This window comes from Arvicola amphibius, chromosome 9 (assembly GCF_903992535.2).
Source record: "Arvicola amphibius chromosome 9, mArvAmp1.2, whole genome shotgun sequence".
Classification (NCBI taxonomy): domain Eukaryota; kingdom Metazoa; phylum Chordata; class Mammalia; order Rodentia; family Cricetidae; genus Arvicola; species Arvicola amphibius.
This window is the reverse complement of record NC_052055.2, coordinates 7,272,061-7,288,372: the sequence shown is the minus strand read 5'-3', so window position 1 is coordinate 7,288,372 and position 16,312 is coordinate 7,272,061. Positions and strand designations below refer to the sequence as shown.

General features: G+C 38.4%; 1 protein-coding gene across 6 annotated transcripts in view; it reads right to left on the bottom strand.

Moving 5' to 3' along the window:
* The window catches only part of Oxr1 (oxidation resistance 1), a 349,606-nt gene that overhangs the window by 26,431 nt on the left and 306,863 nt on the right, over window positions 1–16,312 (bottom strand). For all 6 annotated transcript variants that reach the window (XM_042055790.1, XM_038343582.2, XM_042055789.1 and 3 more), the window contains 4 exons: window positions 14,890–15,074; window positions 11,475–12,232; window positions 5,861–6,029; window positions 3,774–3,936 (listed from right to left, as the gene is read on the bottom strand). In XM_042055790.1, coding sequence (XP_041911724.1) covers window positions 3,774–3,936; window positions 5,861–6,029; window positions 11,475–12,232; window positions 14,890–15,074 — 1,275 coding nt within the window. The remainder of the gene's footprint in view (window positions 1–3,773; window positions 3,937–5,860; window positions 6,030–11,474; window positions 12,233–14,889; window positions 15,075–16,312) is intronic.

Genomic DNA, 16,312 nt, shown 5'->3' with positions numbered 1-16,312 from the left:
TATTCTGTGTGCTGCCCATTACACAGCCACACCTACAGCCTATTCTGTGTGCTGTCCACTACACAGCCACACCTACAGCCTACTGTGTGCTGTCCACTACACAGCCACACCTACAGCCTACTGTGTGCTGTCCACTACACAGCCACACCTACAGCCTACTGTGTGCTGTCCACTACACAGCCACACCTACAGCCTACTGTGTGCTGCCCATTACACAGCCACACCTACAGCCTATTCTGTGTGCTGCCCACTACACAGCCACACCTACAGCCTATTCTGTGTGCTGTCCACTACACAGCCACACCTGAGAAATGGGCTCTCCCGAGCTGACTGTAGACATAAAGACTCTCTTATTTTTTGACAGTTTCAACTGAATGTGCATTTTGATAACTAGGCTGAGAAGGGATTAGGAAACCTTTTTGCTTGTACTTTAATATACTAACTTAATTTTAATATGCATTATGTAGTTCTTTAATAACAATAATGAAATACATTTAGGAAAATAAAAATAATCCAGCTGTTTGGCAGATACCATGTTAAATATGCAGCTTCAGCCCTCTGCATGGTTCTTATCAGAAGCTGCAGCAGTATTAAACTGGTGTTTTTCTTTGGAAAATCAATGACCACAGTGATAACTCTACTTGCTGACAGCTGTGCAACAGAACTCAGTCCATGCAATAGGAGAGGAATCCAGTAATGATATAATCCAGCTGAATCGTGCAGAAAAAAAAATTAGGTTAAATATTTACATGTATATAATCAAACTGGAGAACACTGGAAGTTATAATCAAAATCAACATACAAATAATTTGAAAACTTAAGCCAAAAGGTAGGTAATAGACTGTTCTGAATAATCCTTTGGGAGCTTATGTCATAAGCACATAACATATTACAGTTATACTAAAATGAATGACTTGACCTTTGAGTGATTGAGAAATTCTAAGTAATATCAAACACCAGAAAAAAAGAATCAGGATCTAAGAAACTAAACACAAATGAAACAACAATTTATCAACACTTAGGCAAGGGATAAAGGTAGACAATAAGTCAGAGCCTTTTCTTCTAACAACAGTGATTTCAAAAAAGAAACCCCAGAAATGGAGATGGGACAGTTGGCAAAGGTGCTTGCTACCTGACGACTGATTCCTGGGACCCACATGGTGGGAAAACCAACTCCTATAAATAGAATCGATGATACTTCTCAGATCCCTTTTAATAATGCCGTGATTACGCTGTTGTATCATTAGGGGATCTCACTGTGGAAATGTGGCTCAACTTTCCCCCTTTTGTTGGAGGGGGTCTGCTGGCCAGCTTGCCTGGAACTCACACATAATCTCTAACACTGCGCTTTCTTCCTACCATCCTCATACTTTTAATGCTGAAATTCCTGCCTTTTCTAGTCATTAGACTGTCATTTAGTCTCTATATTTTGTAGATGAAGCTCTTTTAAGATGTCTTTAAAGTTTTCCTATCCAAACTACACATCCCAGCAACTTTGGGTGCCTTGACTTACAATCATTTAACCAGCCCTAGAGTAATGCTGAAGATACCGACAAAGGCAAACAACTGAGTTAAGGGAAATCGTTCTGTTCTGAAAGAAGATTAAAAGAAAAGGCAAGTAAGTCTTTCTACATCACAGTCATATGTCCAAAATTGGGCTTTTTGTTATTAATATTCCCTACAAGAAGGAATAAAGGTGAATAGATCAACGCCAGTAACAAAGAATTAACAGACTTGTGCTAAGAAGGTGTCACTCTTTCAGGCCAGCAGTTTTCTATCAATGATCTTAAACAAGAGACTAGTGTAAGATGCAAAATGAGAAAAATCAGACGGCAGCAAAGTTTACTTTCTAGCTTATGATTTCATACTCAGATTTCATAAAGTTTATAGTTGAAGAGGTTAATCATGCATACAAAGTTGTCCGAGCAGTCTGAAAGAAATCTGGTAACAGGGTGAAGAATCAGCTCCTCAGACTGAAGGCTCCTCTTCCTTATTCAAGACCTCCGCAGCCACACACAAGAGGTAGCAAGAATGAGATAGAAGAGCAGTCAGAAGATTCACATCAACCTCAGCTTCTGCATATACAGATCCAAACACATACTACAGTCCACACATATGCAAACATCCACACATTCACATACAAGCACACAACACATGCATCCACATGAAAAGAAGAAAAAAGAAAATGTCAGTAGTTTCCCATTTCTAAACTTAAGTGACCCAGCCACATTGGGAAAAGTTTTTGATTCTCTTTCTTGATTAAAAATACTACCACCCACCATTTTACTGCCCCGTTTAGAAACTTCGTCATAGCCTAGGTACCATTAAATCCTCATCACTTACGTAACATCTTTACCAACTTATTTCCTCTGTGGTAACCTACTTTCAGCTGCTGCTACCTTAAAACTTGTACACATCTTTGGAATTCTGGACACATTTACCTTCTGAGACTAAGAACACAGCTGGAACCCGCAGTTACCATGTGAACCCACCTACTGTAAGTGGAAACATGTTCCCAGCACTCTCCAGAGATTTCCTTCCTGTCTCCTCCCTATGCCTCAGTTTCCAGGAACCATGAGTTCACGGACTTCTGGCACCAGACCTTCCCCTTGTATTCCACCCGTTAGCTATGAGATTCATCCATGCAGCTGCTTACATCTTTAGGTTGTTAGTGATCTGTTACTTAAAATTTTATAAATATCTGCAGATTTACCCATCTATTCTGCTGATAGTAACTCAGGTCATTACTAATCTGGAGCTAGAATTAAGATTAATAATACTTTTTATTTAAATATTGAAATAAATGTACAATATACTGTTTTCTTTCCCTTCATCATATTGATGACATAGTACATGAATGCTGTACATAAAACATAATGTTAGACAAAAATCAGGAACACAGCTTGAACAGAAGACACACCACATACATCTCAACCATTATACATGCTAAGAGCATGTATACCTTAATCATTATACATGCCAAGTGCGTGCACAGTAAATTCATATTACACAAATAGTCACAAGCTTTAACCAAATGGATAATAAAATCCAAATCTATTTATTATCACATTTTAGCATCTGCTCTGTTTTCTAAAAACATCAAGAAGAGATTAAGATAAAAATACCAAAATAATAAAAACGTTATTATCCTATCAACGTTCCAAGACAAAGCATATAAAATCACATAATCTTAATATTTTTAATCTATGGGAGGCTTTTTAAAGAGTTTATCAGTATTAACTTGGATATTGCTTAAAAATTCATTAAATTTGAACACATAAAAACTTTTTTTAATATAAAATTAGAACCAATTTCCTGCCCTCACCTTAGTATCACTGAATTCAGGTCAAGATAATGCTTACTTGGTGTGAAACTTGGAAATGGCGGCTAATTTTTCTAAATGCACTAAATGAGCATTCTTTCATGTATAAGAAAAAAAGACAGATGAATCAAACAGGAAATTTTTATGACAGTATAATAGCAATTAATGTTATTTCTATTTTAGCCATGTTGTCTTCCTTTAAATATGTTAAAATACATCTAAAAATTACTTTATCCTTAAAGATCCAATATTTTAATGTAAATGCAGAGTGACAAAGAGCATTACGTTACCACTCAGATTCATTCAGAAAACACGTATGCGCATGGGCTGTCAGCTAGGCCTTCAAAAACCTGCTTTTGTGCAATGGATTCTGCAGTTTGTGGAGTACCATAAGGCCATAAATCACACAAGGCAAAGGAAGCCGAAAGAGCTGATGGCGTCTCACTCTTACCTCCCATTCTCTGGCTGCTGCGTCAGCAGCAGGATCTTCGTTTGCTTCAGACTCTTCAATCTTCTTGACGACTATGAACCCAGGCTCTCTGGTATATTCACCAGTATCTTCTGCATAGATTTCCGGACTCCACTGAATGAAGAAGGCATACAAGTGCTCTGTCCTGTTAGAGCGAATGCTTATTAATAGGCCTAGTATTATCTGCTATTAGCGAAAGTTAAAAGACTATATTTGTAAAATGTTTTGACAGAAGTTGAAGACTATTAAACAGTAAAGCCCACTATCAGGAAGACATTTTCTTTGAAAATGATTTAGCTATCATTTGTCAAGTTCTAAAAACATCGCACTGAGACTTTCATTGGAAGGCTTGCCACCAGACCAACTGCAGTGTGATGCTTTCCTACATAAAGACGCTAGTAGTGGGAACTCACACAGCATCCAAACTGAAGCGGCAGGACACAGTAAAGCCTTGCTTCAGCGGTTGATGATCTAATCTTCTCATATCTGCTTCCTCTTTCTGGTACTTTTATAACTGCAGTCAACTGTACTGGCTGCTGTACTATGCAATAAACATGTTCAAAGATCAAACATCTATGTGCTTCCTGGCTTTAATCAGCATGGAGAAGTGAACTACAAAACTGAGCTAACATGGACCAACCAATAGCAACGGCTCTAAGAAGGATGCATCCATCTCATGATCTAAAATGTTACGTGACACCTGACATATGAAAGGGCAGCAAGTTTTACCTTCCAGGCAATTAGTCACTATCAACAATTGTCTTAGGTTTTATGTCTATGATAATGCCCAAAATTCCAATAATAATATTAATAAAAGCCAAAGTACGTCTTAAGTATGATTTGCAATGAGATGGTGACGCAGGAGGTACTAGGAGGGCTGACAACCTTTTCCCAGTTAAGGTCACAACACTTAGGTTTGGAACCAAGAACAACACTAAAAACAAAACTACATCTAAAAATTAAGAAATAACCAAGAATAATAAAAATGAGATTTTTTTTACGTTAGATTTCACTAAACAGTTACATTTTCGCTATGATCACTTTAGTCCCACTCTCTTATTCCCTAGGATCTGTTTCTTTCAAGTAGTGAATTGTGCAAATCAAACTGTTTTAATTACTAAACTCCCATTTTAAAAAGGAAGCAGACATTGTCTGGTGTATCTGGCAGTTGGGAAGGAGGGGAAGTGCGGACTCTATGGGATTTCCAAGAGCACCACTCCTCCTGCACCTGCCACTTGATTAGCTCTCCACTGGCCGGGACCATTACTGATGGGGAAGCTCAGCCAATCACCTTGTCTGTGGGGTGTGTGTCCCCCCGCCCTCCAGGGGAGGCCACAAATAGTCTATAAAACATCCGTGTGTGTTTGTTTTTCTTCTTTGTTTTCCTGCGCTCCGCTGGAACCCTGGCTTTGTAAGCTCCCTTTCTTCCCCTTATTAAAGCTGAATATTTTATATTAAAGCTAGTCTGGTTAATTCTATCTACCGCTTGCCAACACATTACAGATAACCCAAGCCATCTTCTGCCTCAGGGGTGTTTTCCCAACCAGAAAGTAAGGGAGTACCCTAATACATTCAGTCTCTTTAGGAGGGTGGTGTTATTAAAGTATAAACACTCTCAGGCTTATCAACTTTGGCGATGATGCTAGGAATAATTCTACATAAAAAGTCTTTTTTGTGAAACCCTGTCTCAAAACAGAAAAAAGAATAACTATACATCCTTCAAGAAGGCTAATACATTCATGAATCTTCAGTCTAAGATACTATATAAGTACTTTACTGTTAAAATATTCATGTTCCAATGTTTTCCAATAAACAAAATATGAAAATTTTGAAGGCATAAATTAAGAAGTATCAGAGAGTAGCTGATTTCCATAGATTAAAACCACCTTTGTTGACTTATAGCAGAGGACAGCCGTGACCTGTGCAGGGCAAACTGTCCCGTCTCAGTCTTTCTGGGGTTGGAATTAAAGGTGTACACCACCATGCCCACTTACTTTTAGTCAGGAAATGGAGGCTTTCAGGACTTTGATTCTGGTGATATATAAAAGAATCTTGTGTTTTTAACTTACCTTTCCTGTGGCACTGCAAACCAATACTCGTGTTTCTTGTCTCTCTGTGCATACTGCTGCATCGTAGCACTGGCTTGAGACACAAAGGTTTTCCTCATCGGTTTTCCAACTCGGAGACACAAGAATTTGTGTAATCGATGCCTTCTCTTATCCTTTAGAAGTGAAGACCCTGGAAGGGTTATGTAAGTGGTGTCCATTCAGTCACAAAGTATACCCAAGTGTCTTAGATGAAGTAATTTTACATTCTGGTTCCGAATTATAAAATAATGTATTTTACTGGTACTTGCACATATTCAATTAACTAACTTTTATTTTATTTATTTACTGGCATGAAAGATCTAGTTACTGAAATAGCAAGATTAACTAAAAGAGTCAAGTTAGTGAACTAAAATTTTGTTGAGGGCTATTAGGGGAAACGCAAAATCTCAGACTTTTCAATAAGTTGTTAACAGCAGCTACGCTGAATTGCATGTATCTGTAAAGCATTCTGTAGATTCTCTGTTAACCTTTTAAAGTTACACCTAAGTCAGTATACAGAATTTATAAATGGCTATTTTAATATGGCTATTCAAATATAAAAATTAATGTAATCTCCATCTTTACATACATACAAAGGTGTGAGAAACCAGCAGTAGACTACTAGCTGCAAAGCAACGATGGAACGGCTAATTATGTCTAAATTATCTCCAACCAGAGGCATAAATTATTTGGAGTCTGACAGTAGGATTAAGTCTGTGAACACGGACATTAATTAGCTTGCTTCAACGCAGCCCCTGGAGGAAAGTGCGCTGTAGAGACATCCCCCGCCCTGGCAGGAAAGTACAAAGTGCACAACCTACAAAGTGCCCCAGTGTTAGCCACTGGTTAGAGGAATGTTAGCCGTTCTTGTTCTTTCCATTATTGTATGCTACAGTTTACTTTTTATCACAATGCTTCCATCTTATGAAGTAATAAATTTCAAAAAGCTTTAATATTTCCACATTATACACTATTGCTATTAAAAAATGGTTATTTAAAACTAACGTTTTATTAAAAAGAGGAAACCAATGGTACAACTCAAAGAAAGCTGTATCAAAGTGCCTACTTATTTTCTTCTTTTGGCATGTGGCTATAATAATCTATTATATATTAATTCTCATAGCCTATAAAATTATATATTTAATATATTTATATTTACATATTTAATTGAACAGAAATTACTTTCTAACCTTTTTCAAAGATTTAAAAAAAGTACACAAACCAAATACTCTATATAAAGATCTTCATGCCAATGTTACTTATACCAAAGGGAGTAACCATCTAAACAGTCTGAATTGCTAAAAACAACAGGTAAATGGCTGGATAAATTATAAGACCGATAAAACCACATTTTGAAAAAACTTACGTGAAAATACAAAAGTGAACACCACACAAATGTTAAGTGAAATGAAGCAGGAAATAGCAATACATACAGGACAATCCTGAGTTTATACTCAAATCTGTATGTACACATAGACTCAATTATCAATCAAAACCAAAAATGCCTTTCAAAGATCTGTAGGGATGTTAATACTAGTTGATCATCATTGGTAATAAATTCCAGATAATTTTATAAATTGTGTTATAATTTCTTGTATTTGACAATGTTCCTAATAAGTGTTCATTGTGTTCTGAATAAAGAAAAAATACTGTAGAAAAAAGTTCAGTCTTTAAAGAAAGTTCTTTGAATAAATGCATTTCTTAATAACTAATAACTATAATCTTAGGTTTTCAAAGTATCTCAGTGGAATGATACAAAGAAATTTCAGTATTTTAAAAGCTGAATGCTGAGTCTGTAGCACATGTGTTGGAAGGCGGAGGGAGGACCACGGCCTTCTGGGACAGGAGAGACCTTGTCTCAAAAGAACACTCTTATTTCTTAGGCTTTTGAGACATTCCCTTGCTGGGCAGACAAGGCTGGCCTCAGCACTAAGGGAGTCTTCTTGCCGCTGCCTACAAGGTACTGGAATTACAGACAATTACCAGGATGTGCAGCACGCCAGCTCGGGCCAGACCTCTATGAACTGCTGGGAAGATGAACTGTGGAAAACAAGTGGATTCTCAGAAACGCAAACGGTTGTGTGATCTGGCAATTCCTCTTCTGGTATAAGGGAATTACTGCCCCCTCACAAAATAACCATCCAAAACCAGAAAGGAGGGGCTATAGTGATACTTTATGTTTTAATAAATAGAGCTTGCCTGGAGATCTAAGCCGGCAGAGGTCACACAGTGGTGTCACACACCTTTATAACCCAGGATTTGGGAGACAGAGAAAGAGGGATCTCTGTGAGTTCAAGGCCACCGTGGGCTACACAAGATCAACACAGAAACAGATCCAGCTGGTGGCTCCCACCTTTAATCCCAGCACTAGAGGGAATGTAAAATGGGAGGAAACAGAACCTCAGGGCTCAGTCTGCAGTCGCCCAGCCTTGGGAGAGGTAAGACTTCTCTAGTGGCTTGGCTGTTTTGCTTTTCTGATCTTTAGTTCGAACCTCAATATCGGTCTCTGGACTTTAATTATTTGTGCTACAAATGCTGTCCAAACATTTCACAAGTATTTCCACATAAAGCTTGAGAAAGCTTAAAAAAAAAAAAAAAGGATTTTAAACAGACAAGAACAAAGTCAAACATGGCTTCTTGGTAGCAGCATTTCTTGAGTGGGCCCTGTTTGCTGCTGGCGAGCAAAGGCATGGCTCCTTTAAGAGAGGCTTCCTAACTCAGTTTTAGCAGCAAAAACCTTGCAGTACTTTTAAGAGGCTCTGCCACCAAACGGTGTTTATGAGCAGCCACCATCAGGCTTCCTTGGACCTAGATACTCCAGAGTTGCGGCAATAAATGTGGCTTCTGCCAGTACCTCCGCCATGAAGCTAGACTCTCAAAAAGCTAAGGAATGGGGTGGAGCCAGCAGCCAAAGCCACAGCTTTAAATTAATCCTAGTCATATCACTTAGCGTTTGGTCAGAAAAAGACATATACAATAAAGGCAGAATAAGACAAAAAGAAAACAAAAACAAAAAAAATAAAACAAAATAAACCTCTAAACAGTTTATACTGTGTTTAAGAATATACATAGGTTTGGGAGAGAAAGTCCTTAAAAGAGAAACAGAGTAAGAAAAAATGCCACATAAAGATGGAAAACACACAGAGTCTGGACACTGCCTGTTACTGTGTTGTCTGTGAATTGCTTGACTTGCGGAAGGAGCAACAGCGGCTACAGACACTTGACTTAAATGCTGCTGGATTAGTCCAAACAAGATTCAAGATTCAAGTCAAAAGGTATGTTACTCTGGAGAAAAGATTTTGCTTTTGTTTCCACAGAAAATGAGAGGCTGTGGATTCATTCTAGGTTAATAAAAATAAGGTCTGGTCAAGGAAGACCCCCTGAAAAATCTCAAATGGGGATGAATGGCCCTGATGCTCCAATGTTTCAGAGCACCTCTGATGTGGTTTCCTCTGAGTTCTACAGCCAGAGCAGCCTCAAGACTGCTGGCTGAGATGGTCCAGCCTCACATTATACCACAGTCAGGACCTGATTATAATCTTAAATTTTCTTGGACTCCCCATAGGAATATCAGCACTCTGAATCAGCAGAAAGTAGCCTAGAAAACTATGCCCACAATCCCAAAAAATGGATTATGGATGTTTGTCATTGTTTAGAGTATTGGTTACAAGTTGTTATGGATAATGGTCAAGAAAATAGCTAAACAAAGGAGGTTAGATTCAGAGTTCTTGTTTTGAAAAGAAAAAATGAGGAAATGCTGTGGAATAATCCTCTTATACACCAGAGAGATTTGTCACTCATATTAGTTTAATAAAACACTGACTAGCCAGTAGCCAGGCAGAAAGAATAGGTGGGGAAACCAGACTAAAATTGTGGGCAAAGGAAAGGCAGAGAGTCAGAGTCAGTCACCAGTCAGACACAGAGCAAGCAAGATGAGAATGCCTCACTGAGAAAAAGTACCAAGTCATGAGGCTAAACACAGACAGGAATTATGGATTAATTTAAGTTGTATGATCTAGTTAATAATAAGCCTTAGCTAATAGGCCAAAGGGTTTATAATTAATATAAACCTCTTATGTTTCTTTGGGTCTGAATGGCTGCAGGACTTGACAGGACAGAAACATTCTCCTACAAGGGATTCCTTTTAATACAAAATTTATTCACTGCAGGATAATTTGCAATATCTATACTATATCAGTATATAGTATAAGTACTATATATCTATATATAGATATATAGATATATATATATCAATACTATCCATACGACTGGATTTTCTTAGCATTAACCAGAGACACCCTGAAACTGCTGGCAAACAACATTTATTTGAAGAAATGTTAATTCTTTGGACTTAAAGAAAAAAATTTTCTTACACACACACACACACACACACACACACACGTATATATACATTTTCCTGAGCACATAAGTATAACCTACCCAGTCTGTATATAGCAATTAATGGAAAGAGAGGTCATGACTTTAAAAGAGAACAAGAAGGAGCATAAGTGAAGGCTTAGAGGGACAAAAGTGAAGGGGGAAATGATGCAATCATATAATCTCAATAATAATAACAAAACATAGGAGAAATTCAAGCACATTCTGTAATACAGACGAGTTGTGAAAGCATGATGTTGCATGAGACGTAACACAGAAACTGTGTGGCTCTCTTATGTGAGTGGCCTGGAGTAAGGAAACCCTGAGCACATACTGGTGACGACCGGGGAAGGGCGGGAGTGACAGTCACTGCTTGGTCACAGTCGTGCTTTGATAGATGCTGAAAGCTCTCAAGACCCATGCAGTGAGGAGTATCCAACAGTATGAATATGCTGATGGCCACAAACTGTAGAGTTCAAAGAGTTAAAATGGTTAATTTTATGATATGTCTATTTCATAAAAAAAGCCAAAATGGTAAATTTAGCTTGTGTATTTCAGTAAAATGGTAAATTTAACTTTTGTATTGAAGTAGAACAAAAATCTGAAATTAAAGTAGTAGGCGTTCATATGAGAATTTATAAACAACTCTTCAACAGAACTGAGAATATAACCAAGTTATCTGAGCCACAGAGTATGACAGACGGGCACAATGCATTCGTAACAGAAGCTATTACACTAATTCTCATATCAACAAGAACCTGAGCTAAGGAAGGAAGCTAAGCACCCTGCATGCTTGTTTTTAAAAGAAACCATCTAAGCAAAGAGAGGCAGGATTTTTATGTGGACAAAGAATCCTAGAAGTAGATTTTTTTGTCCAACGATGTTTTCTAAAAAATTACATATTAAAACCTTGGCAGTTACAAATTGTAATTCAAATGTCAAATGTGTGATGATAAAATCATACCAAGACCTTATAGAGTAATCAATGTGTTACACAGGGTAGGTGCACATTCATAAGGCAAACTACAGAGAATGCAGGGAGTTAAACAAAAGGTTGTTTAGAGACTAGGCCCTGCATCGATACGCCCCCAGAGCGACGTCACTCAAGAACCATCTGACAGTCATTCTGACAGACCTAATCTGCAGCCTTTGGTCAGAGAAGAAGGAAGGAAACAACGCGCAGAACACCAGACTGAATTCACACCTCCCTAAACCTTACCGTCCACACGTCCGTCCACGGGTGCACTTTGATGTTTCCCTTCTTTCTGGGATGCCTGCTGGATGCTGTCTCTTTGCTGCTTGGCTCGCTGCATCGAGTGGCTTTTCCAGAGTTTACGCAGCTCCTCTACTTCAGTCTCTGAGTCCCTCTTTTGCTCTTTCCCCTGTCTATCCTTCTGAACAGTTTGCTTTTCCTTAAGTTCCACTGTTTCTCCAGAAGGTACACTCCCTTCTCCTCCCTCTTTCTGTAGTGAATTTTCATGACGGAAAGAAGAATCCCGGTCATCATGACTTTTTACATCTGTGCTTTGCTCTTTGGGGCCTGAGACTTCTTCAAGTTTTTCTGTAGTCTTATCTCCTTCCTTAGTGGCGAGTTCAAGACTACTTAAATTAGTTTCATGAGATAAAGCCTCTTGGTTTGAAGAATGTTCAGTATTGGAGTCAACATGGTCAGGAATGTTAGGAGACTCTGACTTGACTGCCAATGACTCGACTTCAATCTGACTGACGGTTTGCACAGACTCTGAGGATGCGTCGGATGACTTATCTTGCCGCGGCTCGGAGAGGAACTCCTCCCGGATGGGTGAGAGTTCTGACTCGGTGAAGACGTCCTCGGAGAGAGACTCCTCGGTGCTCCTGGGAGCTGTGCTGGCGCTGTCATTACCGGGATCGCGGGCTCGCGAGTCCGTTTCCTCAGCAGCGATGCCTGTCATTTTCTTGGAATGGCAGAAGTCCCTTCCTGACAACTGATCTAGTTCTCTGTTATAAAATAAAATTAAAAATTACTAGACATTAAAACAGTAACATTTTACATTCCACAACCAAATAAAAAATATCATAGAAGCATTTCAAAATAGGCAAAGTATAGTCCTCAACAAAAAATAGAAATATCATGTTTTTCATATACACCACATACATCAAGAGTTTTTATAAACTGTGTACTATTGGGGAAACATCAATGGAAGATTTCTCTGTAAGTAACCTACAACCAAGTTTGATAACTTAAATTCTTGATGAAATTATAATAGTGAACTAAAACTTTCATTGGTAAAACACAGAAAACTGGCTATTTCAGCCTATCACATTCATATGCAGTGCTTATTTATATGAAATTAAAATGCAAACTATAATGCAAAGGTTAAAAGCAACCTGAGGCCGAAAACTTAAAGCAAATCCTAAGCTAGTAACCCAGAACAGTTCTAAGAGAGTTTGTTCAGTTAAAGAACGAAGAAGTCAGAGGTGAATGCTCTACAGCCGGGTCTCATTTTCACCATCACTAGCTCTGCCAGGTAAATACCAACGTCCACAGTGGGAAGTTCTAGAAATAAGCATCATTGAGTAAGCCAGCAATTTAGACTGACGATTAAAGCTGCTTCATAATAAATGGAAATTATTTGAAGTCTCGGTGGCAAAGCTTCAATATTTGTCCATATATGGCTAGAGAACAGAAATATGACAAATAGAACGACTAGAAAGTAAATCAACACAGAATAAGTGGCCTTCTGTGGATATTAAAGCTGATTAAATCTCTTATTTAACTCTTGTGGTTTTCAAGTTTTTGTAACAAAACATATACTTTTCCAAGTGAGATGTGTAAAATGTCATTATTTTAAACATTTAGTTCAAGTGCCTTCTGTCTCTACTGGATTCATCTTTTTGTTTGGTTTTTAGAGACAAGGTTGCTCTGTTGGATTCATCTTTTAAGAAATACAGGCAACTGACAATAATGAATGTGAAATGGTGCCATCTATTGGTGATTTGCTTAAACTGCAACAACAGGGTCAAGGAACTGAACACAAGCTTCAGGAGATCTTGCTGATACATTAACAGAATCAAGAGACTAGCAGTTAAAAATTTAAAGAAAAGATAAGTATTTAGGTGAATTTTCTAACATGACATTAATATTCTGAATGGCTAAACATTAATGCTAATGGCACTTAACAAAACACAGTTCAGAACAGCATCTTAGAAATCAATTCCCCAAACATTACAAAGACGCAAACCATTAGCATCTTATACTTTACTTCTGTAAACAAAATACTACCCTGCAAAACCATTCGCTGCACTCATCTTGTCTGAAGCCAATGCTTGATTTCAATGAACACATTGGCCAAGGCTTAGGGTCTTTCCTTCTGGCGGTATTTCTTCCCAGCTAATGTGTTGACCGATAAAATGGTCGTTTAAAGGCAAAGAGCACTCGGTCTCTCTGCAGCGCAGCCACACCTGACCCAGTGTCAGGACAAGATGGCACCACTGAGTGGCGTTCCTGCTTCCCCTTGGAGTGAGTCCTTGGATCTGTGCCATTGCTACACTGAACCTCAGTGACTGTAGTTTGTTTGAGGTCTTCTTTGTTTTGTTTTCCTAAAATCAGCTTTGACTGACAACTTAAAAATACAAACAGTAGTTTAGAATATTTTTTCTAGAAATTATTTGTTTCTAAAGATTATTTTACCAAGTCACAGAGCACCTGTCACTTGAGGCTGACATGGACCCTTTTCCAAGAAGGGGTTACCCTAACAGCGTACACACTACCCGAGAAAAATAACTGCTCCTTTTCCCTTTATAATTCCTTTTTTAAACTGGCAATAAGACGTAAACCATCTGCTACCAGTTAGGGTGAAGCTGTTTTCAAGTGGTTGCCAGTCACGTGCGGAGTGGGTGGGACTTCCTTTCTATTACACATCAACCCTCTTACTCTCTGCTTTCCTTCGTATGATCTATCTCCTTTCTCTCCAAGTCTTTTACATTTCTGCCGACTACTTGGTATACACACTGCTTTTAAAGGCTTTGCCCAGAAGTGTAGTCACAAATCTATGTTATTACATCACACAAATTCCCAGATCAGCACACCCCCAGTTCAACTCTCAATTAGTGCAACCTGTAGGTTGTTTCTTTCGCGGTCTGCATTCCAGAAAGACAACCGTAACCCTAACCATAAATGTGAATGTAAAGCTGCTCTGGCTATTGTGATGCCAGGCCTTATCCATGCCACACCCCAAACCCAATGCGATGCTTTAGGTCCCTTCATGGACATTAATAATACACACTAAGCTGGATTTTTTTAATTGTGACTAAATAACAAAGAGTTGAAAAGCATTGAGTTACATGAGTACTACAGCTTACTTGTCAAATATCTGGTTCTTTGACCAAATAAATGCAAATACAACACAAGTACTAACTATATACCAAGGCACACTAAGAACTGACTAGTCAATAGTGCTTAAATTGTGGCTTTATTACTGAAAAAATGAATATCATCTATAATAAAACTAATAAAATAAGAATATTTGAGAAGGGTCAACTATCTAGATGCTAAAAAAGAAGACAGAAAAGAAAAGAAAGAAAGGAAGGTAGGAAGAAAAAAGAAAAGGAAAGGAAAAGAAAGGCTTCAGTGAACAGCACACTAGCACACTTACGTGGGCAAGGATTCCTTTATTTTGCTATCCAAAATTTCTTTGTACATGGCAGCTGACATCACCTCTTCCATTGGACACATGATGCCGTACTCCTCACAGCCATTCTCTTGAACCAAGGGGTCTGTTTTATGTGGATCGAACATTATATTATTTGGTGTGACTAGCAGCACGCCACTGACGGTGCCCTAAGACGGAAAAACAAAGAACTTTTCAATCTTCGAAGTTTGTAATTTCAAAACAGAGTCCAGATGCCTCTACTATTTCTTCTCTGACTTCTGGCCATCGACTTTATACACAGTACAGTCAGGCACTAGGGTTCCTGTTTTCCACCCACATCAACGCTACTGGAGGGCATCCTCAGTTGTTTCTACTTTCTACACTAAGGCAGGTGACACCTTCCCCACTGGATTAACTGATCTGCTTTCACTTTCTTGGAGTCTATCCCTAGGGCCTAAAAGGACGCCCAGCTGAGACTGTTGGGCTTCTTTCCTCAAGGTCGATGTCATGACATCTCAAGAGCTGACCATGTCAGATTCATCTGGCTAACAGTCTAAGATCGCATACCTTCCACAAGAAACACACCCTACAATGACAGCCTGGAAGGACAGGAGAGGATAGAGCATGTTAACACTTCCCAAAGGAAGTGGAACCAGCTACAGCAGTATCCAGCACACGGACGTCAGGCAGGGCACAGATCCCGAGGACAATGCCGGTATTTCACCATGTGTCAATTCATCAGGACAGTGTAAGAATCCTAAACATTTCTACATTCCTATAGCACACTGAAATTCATGAATTATAAACTGAAAGCAGATAACATTTGTAATGAAACAGTTCCACATCCATGTCATTAATTTAAAGAAAAAATAAGAAATCAATAGAGATACAGAATACTAGCATCACCTGACTTAATTTCATGGATATTTCAAAATATTTTTCAAAATCGAAGCAAAATGTATGTGTTTTTCAAGCATACAAGAAATATTTGTCAAGATATTCTGGGTCAGGAGATAAGCCACCCTAGAATAAGCCTTCACAGAGAAGTAAGGATGTTCTCTGACAGCAGGGGACCAAATCAGAAATGAGTTAACTGAAACCTACAGTCTCTCCAAGTATTTACAAACAAACCAAAGCACTCCAAAAGGTAACATATTTGCCCCAAAGTAGGAATGTTTATTCCTGTTCTAACAGATTGAAGAACACACCTAAATACTGTCTATCATATAGTATATAGTGAATAAAGATGAGTTATCTTTCACTTTCTGTATTATACTAAATTTCAAAGCTAGCATTCCTACTATCATCAATGCTGCTGTTTTGAAGATGTGTTTAATATTCTAGGAAAAACCACGATGTGTGCTTTGTCACAGTGAATTTATGTATATCCACAACCTTTAATATCTGCTACAGATCATCAGACTCT